The sequence below is a fragment of the Pristiophorus japonicus genome, chromosome 26 (genome assembly GCF_044704955.1).
Source record: "Pristiophorus japonicus isolate sPriJap1 chromosome 26, sPriJap1.hap1, whole genome shotgun sequence".
NCBI lineage: Eukaryota > Metazoa > Chordata > Chondrichthyes > Pristiophoridae > Pristiophorus > Pristiophorus japonicus.
Window position 1 is genome coordinate 5,712,422 of NC_092002.1, and position 18,923 is coordinate 5,731,344.

Here is an 18,923-nt window from a genome sequence, read left to right on the forward strand (position 1 = left end):
GCTGATCTGGCTGTGGACTCAGCCCGCTCCCCAATACCCTTAATTCCCTTATTGGTTAAAAATCTATCTATCTGTGATTTGAATACATTCAATGAGCTAGCCTCAACTGCTTCCTTGGGCAGAGAATTCCACAGATTCACAACCCTCTGGGAGAAGAAATTCCTTCACAACTTGGTTTTAAATTGGCTCCCCTGTATTTTGAGGCTGTTCCCCCTAGTTCTAGTCTCCCCGACCAGTGGAAGCAACCTCTCTTCCTCTATCTTGTCTACCCCTTTCATTATTTTAAATGTTTCTATAAGATCACCCCTCATCCTTCTGAACTCCAACGAGTAAAGACCCAGTCTACTCAATCTATCATCATAAGGTAACCCCCTCATCTCCGGAATCAGCCTAGTGAATCGTCTCTGTACCCCCTCCAAGGCTAGTATATCCTTCCTTAAGTAAGGTGACCAAAACTGCACACAGTACTCCAGGTGCAGCCTCACCAATACCCTGTACAGTTGCAGCAAGACCTCCCTGCTTTTGTACTCCATCCCTCTCGCAATGAAGGCCAACATTCCATTCGCCTTCCTGATTACCTGCTGCACCTGCAAACGAACTTTTTGGGATTCATGCACAAGGACCCCCAGGTCCCTCTGCAACGCAGCATGTTGTAATTTCTCACCATTCAAATAATAATCCCTTTTACTGTTTTTTTTTCCCAAGGTGGATGACCTCACATTTTCCGTCATTGTATTCCATCTGCCAAACCTTAGCCCATTCGCTTAACCTATCTAAATCTCTTTGCAGCCTCTCTGTGTCCTCTACACAACCCGCTTTCCCACTAATCTTTGTGTCAACTGCAAATTTTGTTACACTACACTCTGTCCCCTCTTCCAGGTCATCTATGTATATTGTAAACAGTTGTGGTCCCAGCACCGATCCCTGTGGACACCACTAACCATCGATTTCCAACCTGAAAAGGGCCCATTTATCCCGACTCTCTCTGCTTTCTGTTAGCCAGCCAATTCTCGATCCATGCTGATACATTTCCTCTGACTCCGCGTACCTTTATCTTCTGCAGTAACCTTTTGTGCGGCACCTTATCGAATGCCTTTTGGAAATCTAAATACACCACATCCATCAGTACACCTCTATCCACCATGCTCGTTATATCCTCAAAGAATTCCAGTAAATTAGTTAAATGTGATTTCCCTTTCATGAATCCATGTTGTGTCTGCTTGATTGCACTATTCCTATCTAGATGTCCCGCTATTTCCTCCTTAATGATAGCTTCAAGCATTTTCCCCACTACAGATGTTAAACTAACCGGCCTATAGTTACCTGCCTTTTGTCTGTCTCCTTTTTTTTTAAACAGAGGCGTTACATTAGTTGCTTTCCAATCCAATGGTACCTCCCCAGAGTCCAGAGAATTTTGGTAGATTATAACGAATGCATCTGCTATAACTTCCGCCATCTCTCTTAATACCCTAGGATGCATTTCATCAGGACCAGGGGACTTGTCTACCTTGAGTCCCATTAGCCTGTCCAGCACTACCTCCCCAGTGATAGTGATTGTCTCAAGGTCCTCCCTTCCCACATTCCTGTGACCAGCAATTTTTGGCATGGTTTGTGTCTTCCACTGTGAAGACCGAAGCAAAATAATTGTTTAAGGTCTCAGCCATTTCCACATTTCCCATTATTAAATCCCCCTTCTCATCTTCTAAGGGACCAACATTTACTTTAGTCACTCTTTTCCATTTTATATATCGGTAAAAGCTTTTACTATCTGCTTTTATATTTTGCACAAGTTTACTTTCGTAATCTATCTTTCCTTTCTTTATTGCTTTCTTAGTCATTCTTTGCTGTCGTTTAAAATTTTCCCAGTCTTCTAGTTTCCCACTAACCTTGGCATTGGTTTTTAATTTGATACTCTCCTTTATTTCCTTGGTTATCCACGGCTGGTTATCTCTTCTCTTACCGCCCTTCTTTTTCACTGGAATATATTTTTGTTGAGCATTATGAAAGAGGTCCTTAAAAGTCCTCCACTGTTCCTCAATTGTGCCACCGTTTAGTCTGTGTTCCCAGTCTACTTTAGCCAATTCTGCCCTCATCCCACTGTAGTCCCCTTTGTTTAAGCATAGTACGCTCGTTTGAGACACTACTTCCTCACCCTCAATCTGTATTACAAATTCAACCATACTGTGATCACTCATTCCGAGAGGATCTTTTACTAGGAGATAGTTTATTATTCCTGTCTCATTGCACAGGACCAGATCTAAGATAGCTTGCTCCCTTGTAGGTTCTGTAACATACTGTTCTAAGAAACAACCCCGTATATGGTAGAGCCTTTCAAAGGATTTTGGAAAAAAATATATAGTCACCATTTTGAAATAGTGTAATAAGTGCAATTGTGAGGCTATGCAGAGATAAGCTAGCCCAGTCTGTCAACAATAGCTTTCGCTGAAAAGATCACACTGTACTGGAGTCTTTTCAATACGCTACGCATTTGTGCATTAGCAACCACAAGAGAATATTGTGTTTAGTTGTTTCGTTACCACCCTCACGCTGCTCCTTTTCACTCAGTAAGTACGGTAAGCTAGTTGGATGTAAGGAAGGGTTTGTTTTGTATTCGATTACATCTCTTCTCTGGCTTTAATTCAACAATAATAACATCTGACCGGGACAGCTGTGTTTAAACTGCAGAACGTTGAGGTTTGAGAAGATCTCTTGTGGATCATGTTATTGACAGCGGTTAAATCTGATCGCGTCTGTTTGTATGGGGAGGTTTTATAAAGAAGGGTTTGCTGCTTTTTTTACAAAAAACACACCGAGATTTTGGTTTTCTTTAATTAATGCTGATGGAACTGTGTGTGGCCCATGTGTTGTGATGTCTGGGGAAAGCTGCTTATGCTGTTGTGGTTGGAGCTGGTGAAATACCCTCGACTCCCTCTCCAGCTGCAGTCGTCCTTTGTACAATGACCTTAACCCCTTAATTGCCAGTCCTAATTATACTTGCTCCATTTGAGACTTTTATTATATATTATGGATGTTCTTTAGCTGTGTAATGTATTTGCTTCATGGGTTCTTCGCTGCAGAATACATAGCAACACATTGCTATTAAGAACTAGCTGGTTTATTAACAAAGGTTTAACAATCACACTACACATTACCAGTTCATCCACCAGGCTCGCAACCACCTGCCCCAACATGGATCCCCTGAACCCAACTGGCTGGGGTTTTATTGATTCTTGTGAACATCACGTGACTGGCTAAGCCACTGCCAACTCAACAGCTCTACTAACCTGTGAGCATGCTCACAAGTGCATACATTACAAGCTTTCAGGCTTGCTCTTTTCCCCTGCTCTTCCTCTTCCCCCCCCCCCCCCCCCCCCCCCCCCTTGAAAACACTCGTTCATCCTGGGGTACCACTGGTGCTGGCAGCCCTACATTTTTGAGATGTGATGTTCGACTGCCAATGTTGGCGGCTGTCCAATGAGGGTACGGTAGCATAGTGGTTATGTTACTGGACTAGTAATCCCGAGGTCTGGAGACGTCCGTTCAAATCCACCACAGCAGCTGGGGAATTTAAATGCAGTTAATAAATTAATCTGGAATTAAAAAGACTGCTACCATGTAACTATCGGATTGTCATAAAAACCTATTGGATTCACTAATGTCCTTTTAGGGAATTAAATCTGCCGTCCTTATCTGGTCTGGCCTATATCTGATGCCAGATCCCACAATATGACTCTCTTAACTGCCCTCTGAAATGATAAGCCACTTGTTTGAGGGCAATTTGTGATGGGCAATAAATGCCCACATCCTGTGAATGAATAAAGTAAAACTGCACATGGCCATGCTGACATGGTTGATGTGTCAGAAAGGACCTGATACCCCTAGGGTTAAACATCAGTCAGAAAAGTGCACGTGTGTAGACATCAGTTGAGAACGTAGCAACAGGAACAGGCCATACAGCCCCTTGAGCCTGTCTCACCATTCAATGGCTGATCTATACCTCAACTCCATTAACCACCATCGCTCCACATACCTTGATGCCCTTACCTAACAAAAATCTATCGATCCTAATCTTGAGAACATTAATTGACTCCGAGCCATTTGGAAAAGAGAGTTCCAGATACCCATTGCCCTTGCTGTGAAAAAAGTGTTTTCTCATTTCACTCTTGAAAGGCCTAGCTCTAATTTTAAGATTGTGCCCCATACCAGAGGAAATAGTTTATTCTGTATCTCCTTATCAAGTCCCTTTAATGACCCTCAACCTCCAAACTCAAAGAATACAAGTCAAGTTTATGCAACCTGTCCTCTTAATTTAACTTGAAATCCCAGTATCATTCTGGTGAATCTGTGCTGTACTTCCACCAAGGCCAGTATATCTTTCCTGTGGTTCCTTGCCCAAAACTGAGCGCAGTACTCCAGACAGGGTCTGACCCACCGATCTGTACAACTGAAGCATCACTTCCTCACTTGCATTCCAATCCCGTGAGGTCTTCCACAGTTAAATGGCCTGCCCAGACTCACTGTCTGAGCTCCCGCATCGTGAACGATCGCTGGAATGAGAGCACTAGTGGGCCTCCAGCACCTGTGGAGCCATAGCTTAGCCCTCAAGAGGAGGCAAGGACAAAAGACATAATTGGTTCCAAAAAATCTGTATTCGGGGAGCCTAATAGATTCACCACTTCTGTGCTGGCTACTGAATCATTTTCAGTTGGCAAGAGCAAAAGGCGCCATTACAGCCTTCTGAAGTTGGAAATCATCTGCCGCCTTTGCAAACTATTTGTGTTAATAAAGTGTTACTATAATTACAAATTGTAATTCTTTAATTTCAGAGCCTTTATGGCATGTACCAACAGTGTCCAAAGTTTACTCAACCTCTGGAAACAACATCAATAAACGCCTCCCAAGACAAGAGCTAGCAGGCAAAGATTCCCCCAACAGGCATGCCAAAGTAAGTCTCATTATTTCCATAGTCTAACTGCATGTTGTCCTGTCAAACCATTCTCTGTCTGACCTGTTCTGTCAAATTGCCATTGTCAACTGCATTAAAAGATACCACATTCTCTTTGATGTGATCCTCTTATCAGAGAACATGGCTATTTCTCAAGAACAAGGTGTCAGCCGTGGCTCAGTGGGCAGCACCCTTGCCTCTGAGTCAGAAGGTTCAAGACCCACTCCAGGCACAAAAATCTTAGCTGAAACTGCAGTGCTGAGGGAGCGGTGCACTGTCTGAGACGCCACGAGATGTTAAACCGAGGCCCCGTCTACTTCAGGTGGACATAAAAGACCCATGGCCACTATTTTGAAGAGGAGCGGGGAAGTTATCCCCCGTGTCCTGGCCAACATCAATAAAACAGCTTCTCTGGTCATCACATTGCTGTTTGTGGGAGCTTGCTGTATGCAAATTGGCTGCCACATTTCCCACATTGCAACAGTGTCTACACTCCAAAGTACTTTATTGGTTGTAAAGTGCTTTGGGATGTCCTGATGTCTTGAAAGGCGCTATATAACTGCCCCGGCCTCTTCTCTGAAGGCATTGATTGTACAGAGCACTGCTGCTAGATATCTATACCAATGTGGCTCATGTGTTACCCTGTACAGCGAATGTTGAAAGACTATTTTAGCTCGGAGGGCCTTGATAATTCTGTCCTTGACTGATACACACACGTGCCTTTCACCAATAATGCCTTGATAGCAGTCAGCTGTTGGAGTCCTGTAATTATCCTCGGTATGGGTGCTCATTGCAATGTCTTTATTACTAGCTTTACTGAGGTTGTCTTAATTCAATCCCAGCACCTTTTTGGTCAATAGGACTTAGTTCCACACCATGCAGCACACTAAATGAGCCATAAACTTCAATCCATCCTGGAGTATAAATCTGAATGCCCTGATTTAGATTTTGTACTTCCACACTTTCCCAAAACTGCAGTCACCCTGTTGAAGGATTTGTGATTTTAAAAAAAAATCACTGTCTGCCTTTAAGCTCCTGGAGCTGTCGTCTGGGGTCTTCCACTTCCGAGCTCTGCAGTCCGCAATTTCCCACCCACTCACTTTTTAATGGGTGGAAAATTGCAGCTGGTGAGCATGGAAACGGAAAGCCCCTGTCCTTTGTCTGCAAGCTGAAATAGCTGTCTGTCGGGCTGTCTACATTGAGCCTTCTCCAAGGGCACTGCGCGGTGTGTAGTTCTGATTCTAATTCTGTGTCTGCCTCTCAACAGGGCGATGCCCATTACTCCAGCCAGTCCAGCAGCAATACTCTGTCCAGCAATGCCTCCAGCAGCCACAGTGATGAAAGATGGTTTGACAACATCGAGCACATGGAGATTGACCTCGAGGCCTCGGTGAAAGGAGCATCCAGTGACAGCGGCATTGACACCACCCTTTACGCATCCAGTCCATTTGCTTCAGCCATGGCGGCGGCCAAGACTGTGCGACAAGCACCTCGGAGAGAGAAGCCCCAGAAATCGATGCAGACCTCGGCCACCTACTGCGGACTGCAGGATTACAGCAACCGGGTGGTGGACCGGACGCCTCCTCACATGGAGAAGAGGAGGGACTCGTCACCAACACTCAACAGCAACGGCCAAAGCAAAGGATACAGGATGAAAATCTGCGGCCCTTCCAACAGCATCAACACGGGCTTCTGTATGAATAGCGACAACGACAGCCTGCATCCCAGGTAAAACGAACCTTCTTTCTAACCCAGACGTAAGAAATTAAAGCATAGAGTGCTGGAAAGTGAGTGAAGGCACGCTGCCTGCTTGGAGGCCAAGCGGAAGGTTCAGGGTTGAGATCTCGGATGGCGCTGAGCTCAGTCGAGGGGCTGCACTTGGTCTCTATTTGGGGAGAAAGAAAACATTAGCCAGGGCCCCTGATGCCAATTGCTTTCTAATGACCCATCCTATGTGGATGACAAGCGCAGACAAGATCGAGCTTGCCTGCGGTGCCTTGCATAGTCAGTGTTGCCCGTCTGTGCTTGTTGTCCAGACTAGAATTGAAGAGTGGCCACTTACGTGACATATTAGTGAGAAGATATTAATGCATTTTTGATTCACGTGGATGGTATGAAAGGTGGAGAGACCTTGGGTGCTGGTTGATGGAGGACATCATTGTGTGCCCTGTGGAAGGTGTGGGCCAACACGGTCTTCATAAAGGCAAGCTCACGCATCCTAAACTTGCATCGGGTCAGCTGTGGCTCAGTAGGTCGCTCTCTCGCCTTTTGAGTCAGAAGGTTGCAGAGACTTGAGCACAAATAAAATCTAGGCTGACACTCCTAGTGCAGTGCTGAGGGAGCGCCGCACTGTCGGAGGGGCGGTGCTGAGGGAGCGCCGCACTGTCGGAGGGGCGGTGCTGAGGGAGCGCCGCACTGTCGGAGGGGCGGTGCTGAGGGAGCGCCGCACTGTCGGAGGGGCGGTGCTGAGGGAGCGCCGCACTGTCGGAGGGGCGGTGCTGAGGGAGCGCCGCACTGTCGGAGGGGCGGTGCTGAGGGAGCGCCGCACTGTCGGAGGGGCGGTGCTGAGGGAGCGCCGCACTGTCGGAGGGGCGGTGCTGAGGGAGCGCCGCACTGTCGGAGGGGCGGTGCTGAGGGAGCGCCGCACTGTCGGAGGGGCGGTGCTGAGGGAGCGCCGCACTGTCGGAGGGGCGGTGCTGAGGCAGCGCAGCGCTGTCGGAGGGGCGGTGCTGAGGGAGCGCCGCGCAGAGCGGCCGTCTTTCAGATAAGACATTAAACCGAGGCCCCGTCTGCTCTCGAGTGGATGTAAAAAGATCCCATGACACTATTTTGAAGAAGAGCAGGGGAGTTATCCTTAGTGTCCTGCGACCAATATTTATCTCTCAATCAACATCACTAAACAGATGGTCTGGTCTTTATCACATTGCTATTTGTGGGAGCTTGCTGTGCGCAAATTGGCTGCTGTGTTTCCCACATTACAACAGTGACTACACTCCAAAAGTACTTCATTGGCCGTAAAGCGCTTTGAGACGTCCGGTGGTCATGAACTGAAATATAGTTTCCTTAAACTCGTTTCTCTTTTGGCAGCTAAAGTGGTCGGAGAGCTGCCTGCCCTGGAGCTCAAATATGTTGGCAAGAGTGTTCATACCTTGTAACGTCGGGGGGAAAAACCTTGTAATTGCAAAGAAATACATTGCCCAGTACTTGTTCTGTGGAGAATGCTTGCTATCTAGGTATTACTGTGACCTAATCAAGAGCTAATCTAAATTACTAGTAAAACATTTTGAACCACAGGGTCAGATTACAGCCTTGTAATTCACTCCCGTCGTCTATTTATAATGTGTGTAGCTTCAGTTTGAACTGAATTTTATTCTGCTTTATACCGCTTCTGTGCCAACAGTGATCTCCCATGTGGACTGTTGCTGTATTTCCCCTGCCCTTTGTGACCACTGAACTACAACTGCAAAGTTCAAAATGACTGCCATTTATTTTCATAACCGCTGCTTCAGAGTGGTGACATGGTTTCATTTCATTTAAGTTTTCCTAGTGGCAGCAGAAGTCACCCTGAGGGCGATGGGGGTCTGGAACTCGCTGCCTGAAAGGGTGATAGAGGCAGAAACCCTCACTGCATTTAAAAAGTACTTGAAGTGCCGTAAACTACTACAGGGCTACGGACCGAGAGCTGGAAAGTGGGATTAGGCTGGATTGCTTTGTCGGCCCGTGTGGACACGATGGGCCGAAATGCCGCCTCCTGTGCCGTAAATTTCTGTGGTTCTTTGTTCGGATAAGCACTGACCCGCACTCTGTTTGTAGTTGATGTCCACCTTAGCGGCTCGTTTGCTGTAAATTAACCATCAGAAGTTTACCAATTTGGTCCACAATTAATTATTGGGAAATATTTATAAGAAATACCTGCAGTTCTACAACACCTTTCACAACTTCAGGACGACCCAAAATACTTTTATAGAAGCACTTTTGGAGTGTCGTCACTGTTGTAATGTGGGAAACGCGGCAGCCAATTTGCACACGGCAAGCTCCCACAAACAGCAATGTGATAATGACCAGATCATTTGTTTTTAGTGATGGTTGAGGGATAAATATTGGCCAAGACTTTCCCAGCTACTAGTAGTGTGGTGCAGCACTCAGTTTCTGGTTTATTCAAATCCTATTCTGCGGAAGAATGGGACGGTCTGCTGAATGTTGGTCTTCAGTTTGTTACCTAGCGTGCACGGAGACTGCAAAATGCACCTGGATTGAGCTAGTTTGACCAAAACTTGCAAGACCAGACGTGCACAAGCTATGCTTGGAAATGTGGGCACAAACAAATTGGATGTACAATGTATTGAAGCACTCCTGCACTGTGCTTACCACAGCCTTGCAAGCAGCAAACTTTCAAAACTGGCTTGAAACCCAAAGTTATAAATCCTCATTGGCCAAAGTAGCTGATAATTGATGCTTACACCAGGATCGGCGGGCTGCGATGTACATTAAATCTCTTCTATGCACTTCAGGTTATTGACTAACGCTGTGACCTCATCCAGTGGAATGATTCATTACAGGGAGTTCGGGAGGTGCACCATTGTTTTCGTCTGAGTTCACACCTAAAAAAGGAAAGCTTTGTATAATTTAAAAAATTAATTTATTATGAATAATTTTATTTTAAAAAGCATTTTTTTTTACAAGTCTAGACCAATAGACAACTTCCCTCCACCTTTAAGTCTTTTAGATCATGCTTTTGGTCATTTTCCCCCGTCTTTCCCCCCCCCCCCCCCCCGCCAAACCTTTTGTGCTCAGCATCCATTTTGTTTCGGTGAATTGCCGCAGGTTGATTTCTACATTAACGGTGTGCTGTAACTGTAAATGATTGCGTCGGCTGATGTACAAAAGGAGAGTTAACTTGAGGTGCATTCATACCACTGTAGCGCCAGTGTGAAGTGGTTTTGGCTTTGCTTTGGCCTACAGTTAGTGGAAATCCAACTTGAATTTGGGTGTCGGGACGTGACCTGACAGCGGAGTGAAGCAGAGCAAGACTTGCTGGAGGAGAGAGACTTGTTCCATTTCACTTGAGTCACCTCTGGCCTTAAAAACCCAATTTACACTACTCCACTTTAGCGTTGGTACAAAGCTGAAAACACGTCTCACCAATGCTAAACTTGTTGTGTAAATGTAACCTAGGGGTACAATAGCATAGTGGTTATTCTCCATCTGAGAAATCAGTCTGCTGAACGTTCGTTACACTCCCTCAATGGCAAGTATATGCTTCCTTGGGTAAGGAGGCCAAAACTGTGCATCTTTAGGCAACACTGTAAACCTCAAATGAAGTGATGTGTTCACTCTCAGAATTGCTGTGTAGAGCTGTAGGACACATGAATAACTAAACCAGATGACTGGAACTTTTACTTTGTCATTTAAAAATAAATGAGTTTGATGTAAGACGTAATCTTTTCATTTAAAAAGAAAGGGGTTGTTCGTATTACCAAAGTCTGAAAAACTTGAGGTAAATTTTAGAGCTGCTGACAACCCCTGGTACATGTTCAGGAGCATGCACCTTCATCTATCCAAGAATGACACAATTTAGAATTTCACTGGAGGCACGGTAACTTAAGTCTATTTGATATCCATCGGATCACAGAAAGGCTGTCGGAAGTCTTTAGAACTGTGGTCAACTGTAATTGAGACACACTTCCTGAACAAAAGGCGTTCGATTGAGGCACAGCATCAATCCTTGGAGCTGTTCCTGTGCTGTGAAGTTTCATTCATTAATGGGGGGATGGGGGATGCGGGGGTGGGGGGGGGAAGAAAAAAACCTTGATCAAACTCTCACTTTTAGCTCTAGTTCCCTTTCCTCTGTGCATTTCAGATAGTACCAAAGTTGTGTTCTAAGAAGACGGTGTTTACCTCAAACTACAAGAGTTTGATGTGTGAATTCTAGGGTCTGGAGCCAGTTGATGTGGTTTTGTGAGCTCCTCTTAGAAGTGGAATTTCACAATTTGGGTTCGGATGAAGAAGGCCCTTCAGCCCATTTGATCCACCAGCCGACCATTTTCCCACTGCAGTATCTAGCTGTTTTTTTAGCAACTCACTGCGTTTCATGATGACCCAGACATCATTGTTGTCTGCTCTAAATTTACCCTTCACAACACGAAACACGCGCCTATTAGTCTCGTGCCTAAATGTTTCCCGTTTACTCTCCATCCTATGGGTGATCTCATAGTCCCCACCTTGAGGTTGAGGAATCCCAGTTCATCATTGTTCCTCGTACTACTTCCCTCAAACACCTCCACTGCATTGCCTTTGGGGCTTGGATGGCCTTTGGAGATGGTAACTGTACCAGTAGGTTTGTGCTGTCAGGAGTTTTCTCAATGAAGGTGAAATGAAACTCCTTGTTCAAGAGCCCATGTTTACCCTCATTAGGTAAGGAGACCAAAACTGTGCACAATAATCCATATTTAAGCAACACTAAAAACCTCCAAAGGAATTGACATGTTCTCTGAGAATTGCTGTATGGAGATATAGGACACGTGAATGGACTTGATGAATGTTGAGAAACTAAACCAGATGACTGGAGCTTTTACTTTGTCATTTAAAAATGCTTTGGTGATTGATAAAGTGCGACATCCCAACTGACACCTGTATCCGGGAGGGCGCTGAGCTCCTCGAGTCTCGTCGCCGAGAGCATGCAGAAATCAAGCGCAGGCAGCGGAAAGAGCGTGCGGCAAATCAGTCCCACCCTCCCTTTCCCTCAACCACTATCTGTCCCACTCGTATTGCACTGTACAGCCACCTAAGAACTCATGCTAAGAGTGGAAGCAAGTCTTCCTCGATCCTGAGGGACTGCCTATGAGATGATGAATGATGAGTGGTGATTCCATGTTGTCTTTGTGATCGTCAGATAACTGCTGGAAGTACTTTCAATTAAATCGCTACTTGTGTCAGCTGTGGCTCAGTGGTAGCACTCTCTCCTCTGAGTCAGAAGATGGTGGGTTCAAAGTCCCACTCCAGAGACTTGAGTTCAAAATCTAGGCTGGCACTCCCAGTGCAGTACTGAAGGAATGCTGACTTCTTTTGGATGAGACATTATACCGAGGCCCGATCTGCACTCTCGGGTACATATAAAAGATCTCTGAGCACTATTTCAAAGAAGAGCAGAGGAGTTATCCCCAGAGTCCTGGCCGACTTATCCTTAAACCAGCATCACTAAAAACAGATTAACTGATTATTATCTGGAAGCCTGCTGTGTGCAAATTGGCTGCTGAGTTTCCTACATTACATTAGTGACTCCACTTCAAAAAAAAAGTGCAGAATTGGCTGTATGGTACTTTGGGACATCCTGGGGCAGTGAAAGGCACTATTGAAATGCAACTTCTTTCATTTCCCCTCTTTTTCTCTCTCTCTCTCTCTCTCTCTCTCTCTCTCTCTCTCTCTCTCTCACTCTCCCCTCTCGATCACTTAAATCAAGTCACACTTTTGATCTTTTTCGTGCCACAATGTAACCTGTTCGGACTCCAGCAATTCATCTCTCCTGGCTGGAGAAGACTGACTTTGTTGAGGTCGGGAGAAAATTAGTCTTTGTTCTTTATTGTACGAATTAGGAAATGGCAAACCCCCCAATCCTGGATGCTGACTGGTGCGTTTTTTTTTTAAAACATCTAACTTGGCCAGGGTTCGATGTGAAGTCTGGCTCGTTTATCGCAAGGGAGCCAGTAATGCAATTTATTATAATAAACCCCTGCAAATATGAATGATTCGCATTAGCTTGCCACTGGGCCGCTGGGGAAATTTCCTAATAAGCAGTCGCCATGAGATTTTGAATACAAACCAGTGTTGTTGCTGGCTGAGAGAGGGACATATTTAAGCTAACGTGCTTCAATATTGAGCCCATACACCTCTTGTGTGATGCACTTAATTCATCATCTCAAACCAGGCGATCCCTGCTGCCCGCAGCAATACTTTACCCACGAGCTGCAGGTGAAATTTCTCTCACTCGCCATTATGTTTGATTTGTGTTTTTTGTGATGCTGAAACCTTAATAGCAGCACTGCAAACTAAGTAAGTAATTAGATCAGTAACTTGGTCAATAACATTGGAGCATTTGCGAGGAATTGACTGTCGGTAAATGTGACTTGTATCACTGCTGTGCTTACCTTGCAATGGCCAGTGCCCACCATGCAGATCCTCCACTTAATCCCTGTAGATCATACTTTGCCACAGTTCTCCCTCGTGCTTGTATCACTGAAGCTTTATCCGGCTGCCAAATATCTAACAATCTTGGCTCTGCATTGCTGCAGGCCACCCACTACTGTGCTCATCAGCCCCTGATGTTCTACCCATTCATTTTAATAAGGGAATATTGCAAGGACAGAGGATAGAAAATCCTGGTGTTTTGTCCAGGTTCTTGTGACCTCCAAATTTGGCGGTATAATCTTTCGCCAGAGCTGCTTAATGAAATAAAAGGCCCTTGCCTGGGAGTTTACACTCCGTGAAAGAGTGCACACTTGCTTTTTTCGTTCCTAAAAATAGAGTTTACTATAAATTACCTGTAAGTTTGTAAGTAAATTACTGTTAATGCATGCCGCAGACAAATGGTGAATGAGTTTCAATGATTCTCCTTCGCTATTTTCGAGGCATTAACCCATTTTAAGCAAATCAGTTGATGCTTGACTTAAAACAGCTGACAAAAGGAATGTCTTTCGAACTTGAAGCTTGCTGATCTTTTGTCCGCTAATACTGTCAACCGTCATTTTTTTGGTTAGTGTTTCGGTCGCCAGTAAGGAGATTTTACACCCAGTGAAGTTGTGCTCTCCAACATGGAGTGCAAAGCTTAGCCCTAGGAAGGAACGAGTTAACGAACAGGTTTACCTCGGGGTCAAACCTAATAGTGGCCCTAAAATTGCGGCCTCTCCGGGTGCGTGCGATGTGCGAAATCCACCACTTGCGAACTGTCAACATTTATTTTGTCAGATCGCGTGCATCCCCGGGAGAAGGGTCTTTGCGGGCGAAGATTTGGCTGATTTGCCCAGCGAATGTCCATCAAGTAAGGCCAGCTTTTACCAGCGCATGAGTTTTAAAAGATAGAAAAATAAAATATTATATTAAAAGCCCTGTCCATTATTTTTAACCCTATTAAAACATTTTTAAAACATTTTCAAAGAAATAATTTTATTTCCTAAAACATTTGATTTAATTCAGTTTCAATTAATTTAAAATATGCGAGGTGTATTTTTTAATTATTGTGTTTGTGTTTTGGAGGGTATTCTCATCGATGGTGATGGGCGCTTGTACAAACGGAACTCGCCATTATTATCGATGAGCATATTACATTGTGATTGGTCGATCCAGGCCCACGTGATCCCAGGATGCGCTTACGTTCCTGGGATGCATGGGCCTCTGCACTGGGCTGTGTAGCTATGCCTCAAACCGGAAGGGTTCGTTCCTCCGGGACCACCAGGTACTTTCGTGAGAAAAATTTGGTCGGAGGTGCAACAATGCAGCACTCGCAGAGTCGTGCGTCGTGTGACACGTCAGCCAAGTTCACGTGCCCGAGTCTCGGAGTGAGGTGTGAATGCACAACTTTCTGACTCTGGGCCAGTCTGCTACCAACTGAGCAAGACTGGCGACAGAAGCAGGCCCCACGTGAAGTGGCCCACTATTTCTGCTGCTCAAATCAGTGAGCAATGACCAAATTAAATCTTGTTACACAGAGGTAAATGAGCGAGTGCCGCTGTAAAACGCTCCAAGATCAGTTCAGTGAGAAAACAAATCTTCAGCTAGTTTGCTGAAATTGTGAATCTTGATATTCTCTTCACACTCTCTAAGTGGCAAGGTGCTTGGTGCAATGTGTGGGGAATTTTACCCGAGTTTGAATTCAATCTAGACTGGTGGGATCGTGATCTCCTTTCTCTGCCTTTAAGGGATCAAATGATCCTCATTATATATGGTGCCTCCGTCTCCAACCAGCCAGTTGGTTCATCCAGTGCACATAAGATTCCTATCTTATGTCATTATTTTATCTTTGTACGTAACTTCATTTTTATTCACGTGATTCTGTATTTTCTTCAAGGGGACAAAAGCATTTTTTTTAAAGAAAAAAAGACTTAAATTCATGTAACTTTATACGGTCACAAAAGTTATTTATTTGCAGTGAATTATTTTAAGTACAGTAACTGTAATGTAGATAAATGCAGACAGCAAGAAGCCAAAAGCTGCCATTCGATGAATGGCCAGTGGGGCCTGTCTCTGGCGGTTGAGGGAAGAATGTTGAACAGGATGTTCGGGGACCTCCCCGCACTGTGCACAGTGCTGAGCACCCGTGACAATGCAGCACTCGCCGAGTCGTGCACCGTGTGACACGTCAGCCAAGTTCACGTGCCCGAGCCTCGGAGTGAGGTGTGAATGCACAACTTTCTGACTCTGGGCCAGTCTGCTATCAACTGAGCAAGACTGGCGACAGAAGCAGGCCCCACGTGAAGTGAGCTTGCTCTGTCTCAGCCCAGTTCTTGGGGCGGGGCACGGGATGGGGGGGGGTGGGGGCTCGCTATTGAATAGCTGTGTTCAAGTTCACGTGTGAAGAATACCAAGATTGACAAGGTACATCATCATAGGCAGTCCCTCAGAATCGAGGAAGACTTGCTTCCACTTTTAAAATGAGTCCTTAGGTGGCTGAACAGTCCAATACGAGAACCACAGTCCCTGTCACAGGTGGGACAGACAGTGGTTGAGGGAAGGGGAGGGTGGGACTGGTTTGCCGCACGCTCCTTCCGCTGTCTGTGCTTGGTTTCTGCACGCTCTCGGCGACGAGACTCGAGGTGCTCAGCGCCCTCCCGGATGCACTTCCTCCACTTAGGGTGGACTGGTCTTTGGCCAGGGACTCCCAGGTGTTGGTGGGGATGTTGCACTTTATCAGGGAGGCTTTGAGGGAAGTGCACTTGTGTTAGCGTTCCCGGAAAATGAGCCGCGACCTTCAGGAGAGGAGAGAAGATGGAAGGGGAACGAACGGGCGGGATTTACGAATAACTTGATTTATTTTTTCTTATTGTTTGCTCATTTTTATTTATTTTTAATTTTGTTTTTCCAGCACTCTAAGTTACAGACCGGAACAGCCCCCTCACATGTACAAGACCCCACCTCCGGAAGTGTCTCAGCCACCGACATCATGCTCTCAGCTCTCGGCCTCTGCCCCCAAATCTTTCTACTCCTATCAGAATGTGAAGAATATGTGCCCAACTGGGTGGAAAAAAGCAGCCAGTACCCCGAGCCGACCATCCGGATTCACAGAATCAAAAACGTAGGAGTCTTGTCATGAGCAGATTGGAGCTCAACCTTTTGCCACCAGCTTAGGGCTTCTTTGATTTTGCACTTAACACTTTAAAACATGGAATGTACAGCACAGAAACGGGCCATTCAGCCCAGCAGGTCTGTGACGGTATTTATGCTCCACACGAGCCTCCTCCCACCCTTACTTCATCTCACCCTATCAGTATGTCCTTCTGCTCCTTTCTTCCTTCGTGTTTGTCCGGCTTCCCCCTTAAATGCATCGATACTATTTGCCTCAACCACTCCCTGTGGCAGTGAGTTCCACATTCTCACCACTTGGAGTAAAGAATTTTCTCCTGAATTCCCTGTTGGATTTATTAGTGACTATCTTATATTTATGGCTCCAATTCTGCTCACCTCGTAAGTGGAAGCATCATCTCTACTTCTACTCTATCAAGCCCTTTCGTAATCTTAAAGACCTCTATCAGGTCACCCCCTCAGCCTTCACTTTTTCAGGGAAAAGAGCTCCTAGCCTGTTCAATCGGACCTGATTGATTTCCTGTTCAGAAAGTTTCCGTGCCACAAAGAATACAGACACAGGCACTGTGGTCGCCTACGCCTTGAGTGCCCGGTCTCCCGTTTAGAAGGAGCTGAGCCCTGGCCGAGTGCCTGCCCGACAGAGAGACCAGGAGTGTCATCGAGGGCTGCTCTCAGCCAAGGGCTGCTCCGGGGCCTCGCCAGGTTATGGGAAAGCAGCAGTGACTGAGGCTGGGGAGCCAGGTTTCGGCCTCTACTTTCCGCTGGATTTGATGCGTGCTACTGCAACAAATGTAAATTGCAACCGCCGCGGTAACATTCATTAATTGACATTTTTTGGCTTCACACACTCCTTTCTAATTTTGAATGCAAAACTCCCATCTTATGCCATTGCTAAAACTGCCTCCAAAAATCTCAGTCCCTTTTGTGCCCCGCGATAGTTTTGGCTTTCTATAATGCTCAAGACCTTCCAAGACTTGGTTAGATCTGGAGGAAGTCTACTCCTGCACCTCTTGATATCGTGGACAAGATACAAGATTATCTGATGGGCAAACCCCCCCTCTAACGTTCAACTTCTCTTCCGTCAGAACCTTTTTTGTCTCTCTCTGCTTCACTGATATTTATTACGTTCTTGCTTCTCCAAGCTTGTTCCTCCTGAGCACCATCTTTCATGTTCGTCCACTTCCCTCCGTCGCCACTGTGTTGAAAATCAGAATCAGTGGAGTCTTCTGCTTTTATTCATTCTTTTCCAGAACTGTGGAATTTCTAACTTCCCTCGGACTTTGCTTCCTCTTGCAATCTCGAGGCTTTCAAAATCCTACTCCAGTCTGTCCAGACGTTTAGGCCGTGGTCTTTCATCTACGTTTTGCGATTTAAAAAAAAAAAAAGTGCTTCCTTCTCGCCTTACTCTGGATCCTATGGTAGTTAAGAGGAATACATTTTTTGTGTTTGTTTCCTTGGATTTTCTATGAGTGGAAACCTCTATGCATCTGTATAGCCTCCCCCTCCCCCCTCACTCTTCCTAGCTTTCATTCGGTTTTTTTTGGGTGTTGGGGTGGGGGGGGGGGCCTTCTGGTGACTGGTTTGTGCCATTTAATGTATTTACCCATATGGTTTTGTGTTGCAGGTTTTGGAAACTCAAACCATTGCACCCTAATTATGAGGCCTTTTGAAACAATGTTCAAATTGTTGGCCTGTCCCCACCTCAGGAACTTTGGAGGAGAGGGAGTTTGCTGTAGCCCTTGTATGAAAGCATGGAATGAGAAGGTCATTCGGCCCATTGAACCCGTTTAACGTCGTGTAGGAGCTAGTTCTGTTAATATTTCCAAACACGTAGCCTTAATCAGTGTCTCCCTGACCTATCTCGGTCTACTTGTTCGTCATTGCGTTCCTGTTGTATCCACTTGTTTGCGCCCTTCACAAAGCAGAGGGAGGGAGTGAGGGAGGAAAATGGAAGCCACCTTTCTCCATTTCCATCTTCGTTGCTTCGGTAACCACCATTGAACAACGTACTGTGGCCACCTGTGTAAGTGAGGTAACATGACTGGCTAAATTATTGTCTTCGAGTAATTCAGTGAGCTTGTTATATCAGCTGGTCCTTGCCACTGGACCAAGACCGAGCTCTGTCAAGCCTGTGTGGTGACTGGTGTGCAACGGTCACCACACGTTTAAAAAAACATCCAAGCACAGGCATCTTCCACCCTTCAGGATGGAAATAGGTGGGTGGGGTGGCTTGACCCATCCACCTCCACGGAGGTGTGTGGGGGGCCTGACCCATCCACCTCCATGGCACGAACCTGGTATTGCAGTACTTCCAGAAACGGTGCAGTGGCTCTAGGCCTTTTGGCTAAGAGCATTGGCGCAGAGTGATCCTTGATGTGTGCAAGGTGTGACCTCTGGCGTTTGTGATTTGACGAAGAATTGTAGTTCAGGATCCGGAATATTAGGTCCTTCATTGAAACACCTGGGAACTCAGCCCTTTTTGGCGTGGAAGCAAGTCATCCTCGCTTCGAGGGACTGCCTATGATGATGATGTGACATATCAGCTGGGTGTTGATTCATTTCCCTCACTGCAGATTGGACTCAATAGTTCTAATCTGTTGGCTCCTTCCCTTCAACCCCTATCAAAAAAAGTTGACATGGGGGGCAGTGGACAGGAAAGCCAAAAGACAATCTGCTTTGCCTTTTG

The 18,923-nt window shown here is 45.8% G+C and overlaps 1 protein-coding gene across 5 annotated transcripts in view; it reads left to right on the top strand.

The window, feature by feature from the left end:
• sipa1l3 (signal-induced proliferation-associated 1 like 3) overlaps nucleotides 1–18,923 on the top strand; it is a 230,675-nt gene that overhangs the window by 168,824 nt on the left and 42,928 nt on the right. For 4 of the 5 annotated variants that reach the window (XM_070867704.1, XM_070867703.1, XM_070867707.1 and 1 more), the window contains 3 exons: nucleotides 4,827–4,945; nucleotides 6,213–6,673; nucleotides 16,020–16,229. In XM_070867704.1, coding sequence (XP_070723805.1) covers nucleotides 4,827–4,945; nucleotides 6,213–6,673; nucleotides 16,020–16,229 — 790 coding nt within the window. The remainder of the gene's footprint in view (nucleotides 1–4,826; nucleotides 4,946–6,212; nucleotides 6,674–16,019; nucleotides 16,230–18,923) is intronic. The other variant, XM_070867706.1, reaches the window with a different exon arrangement.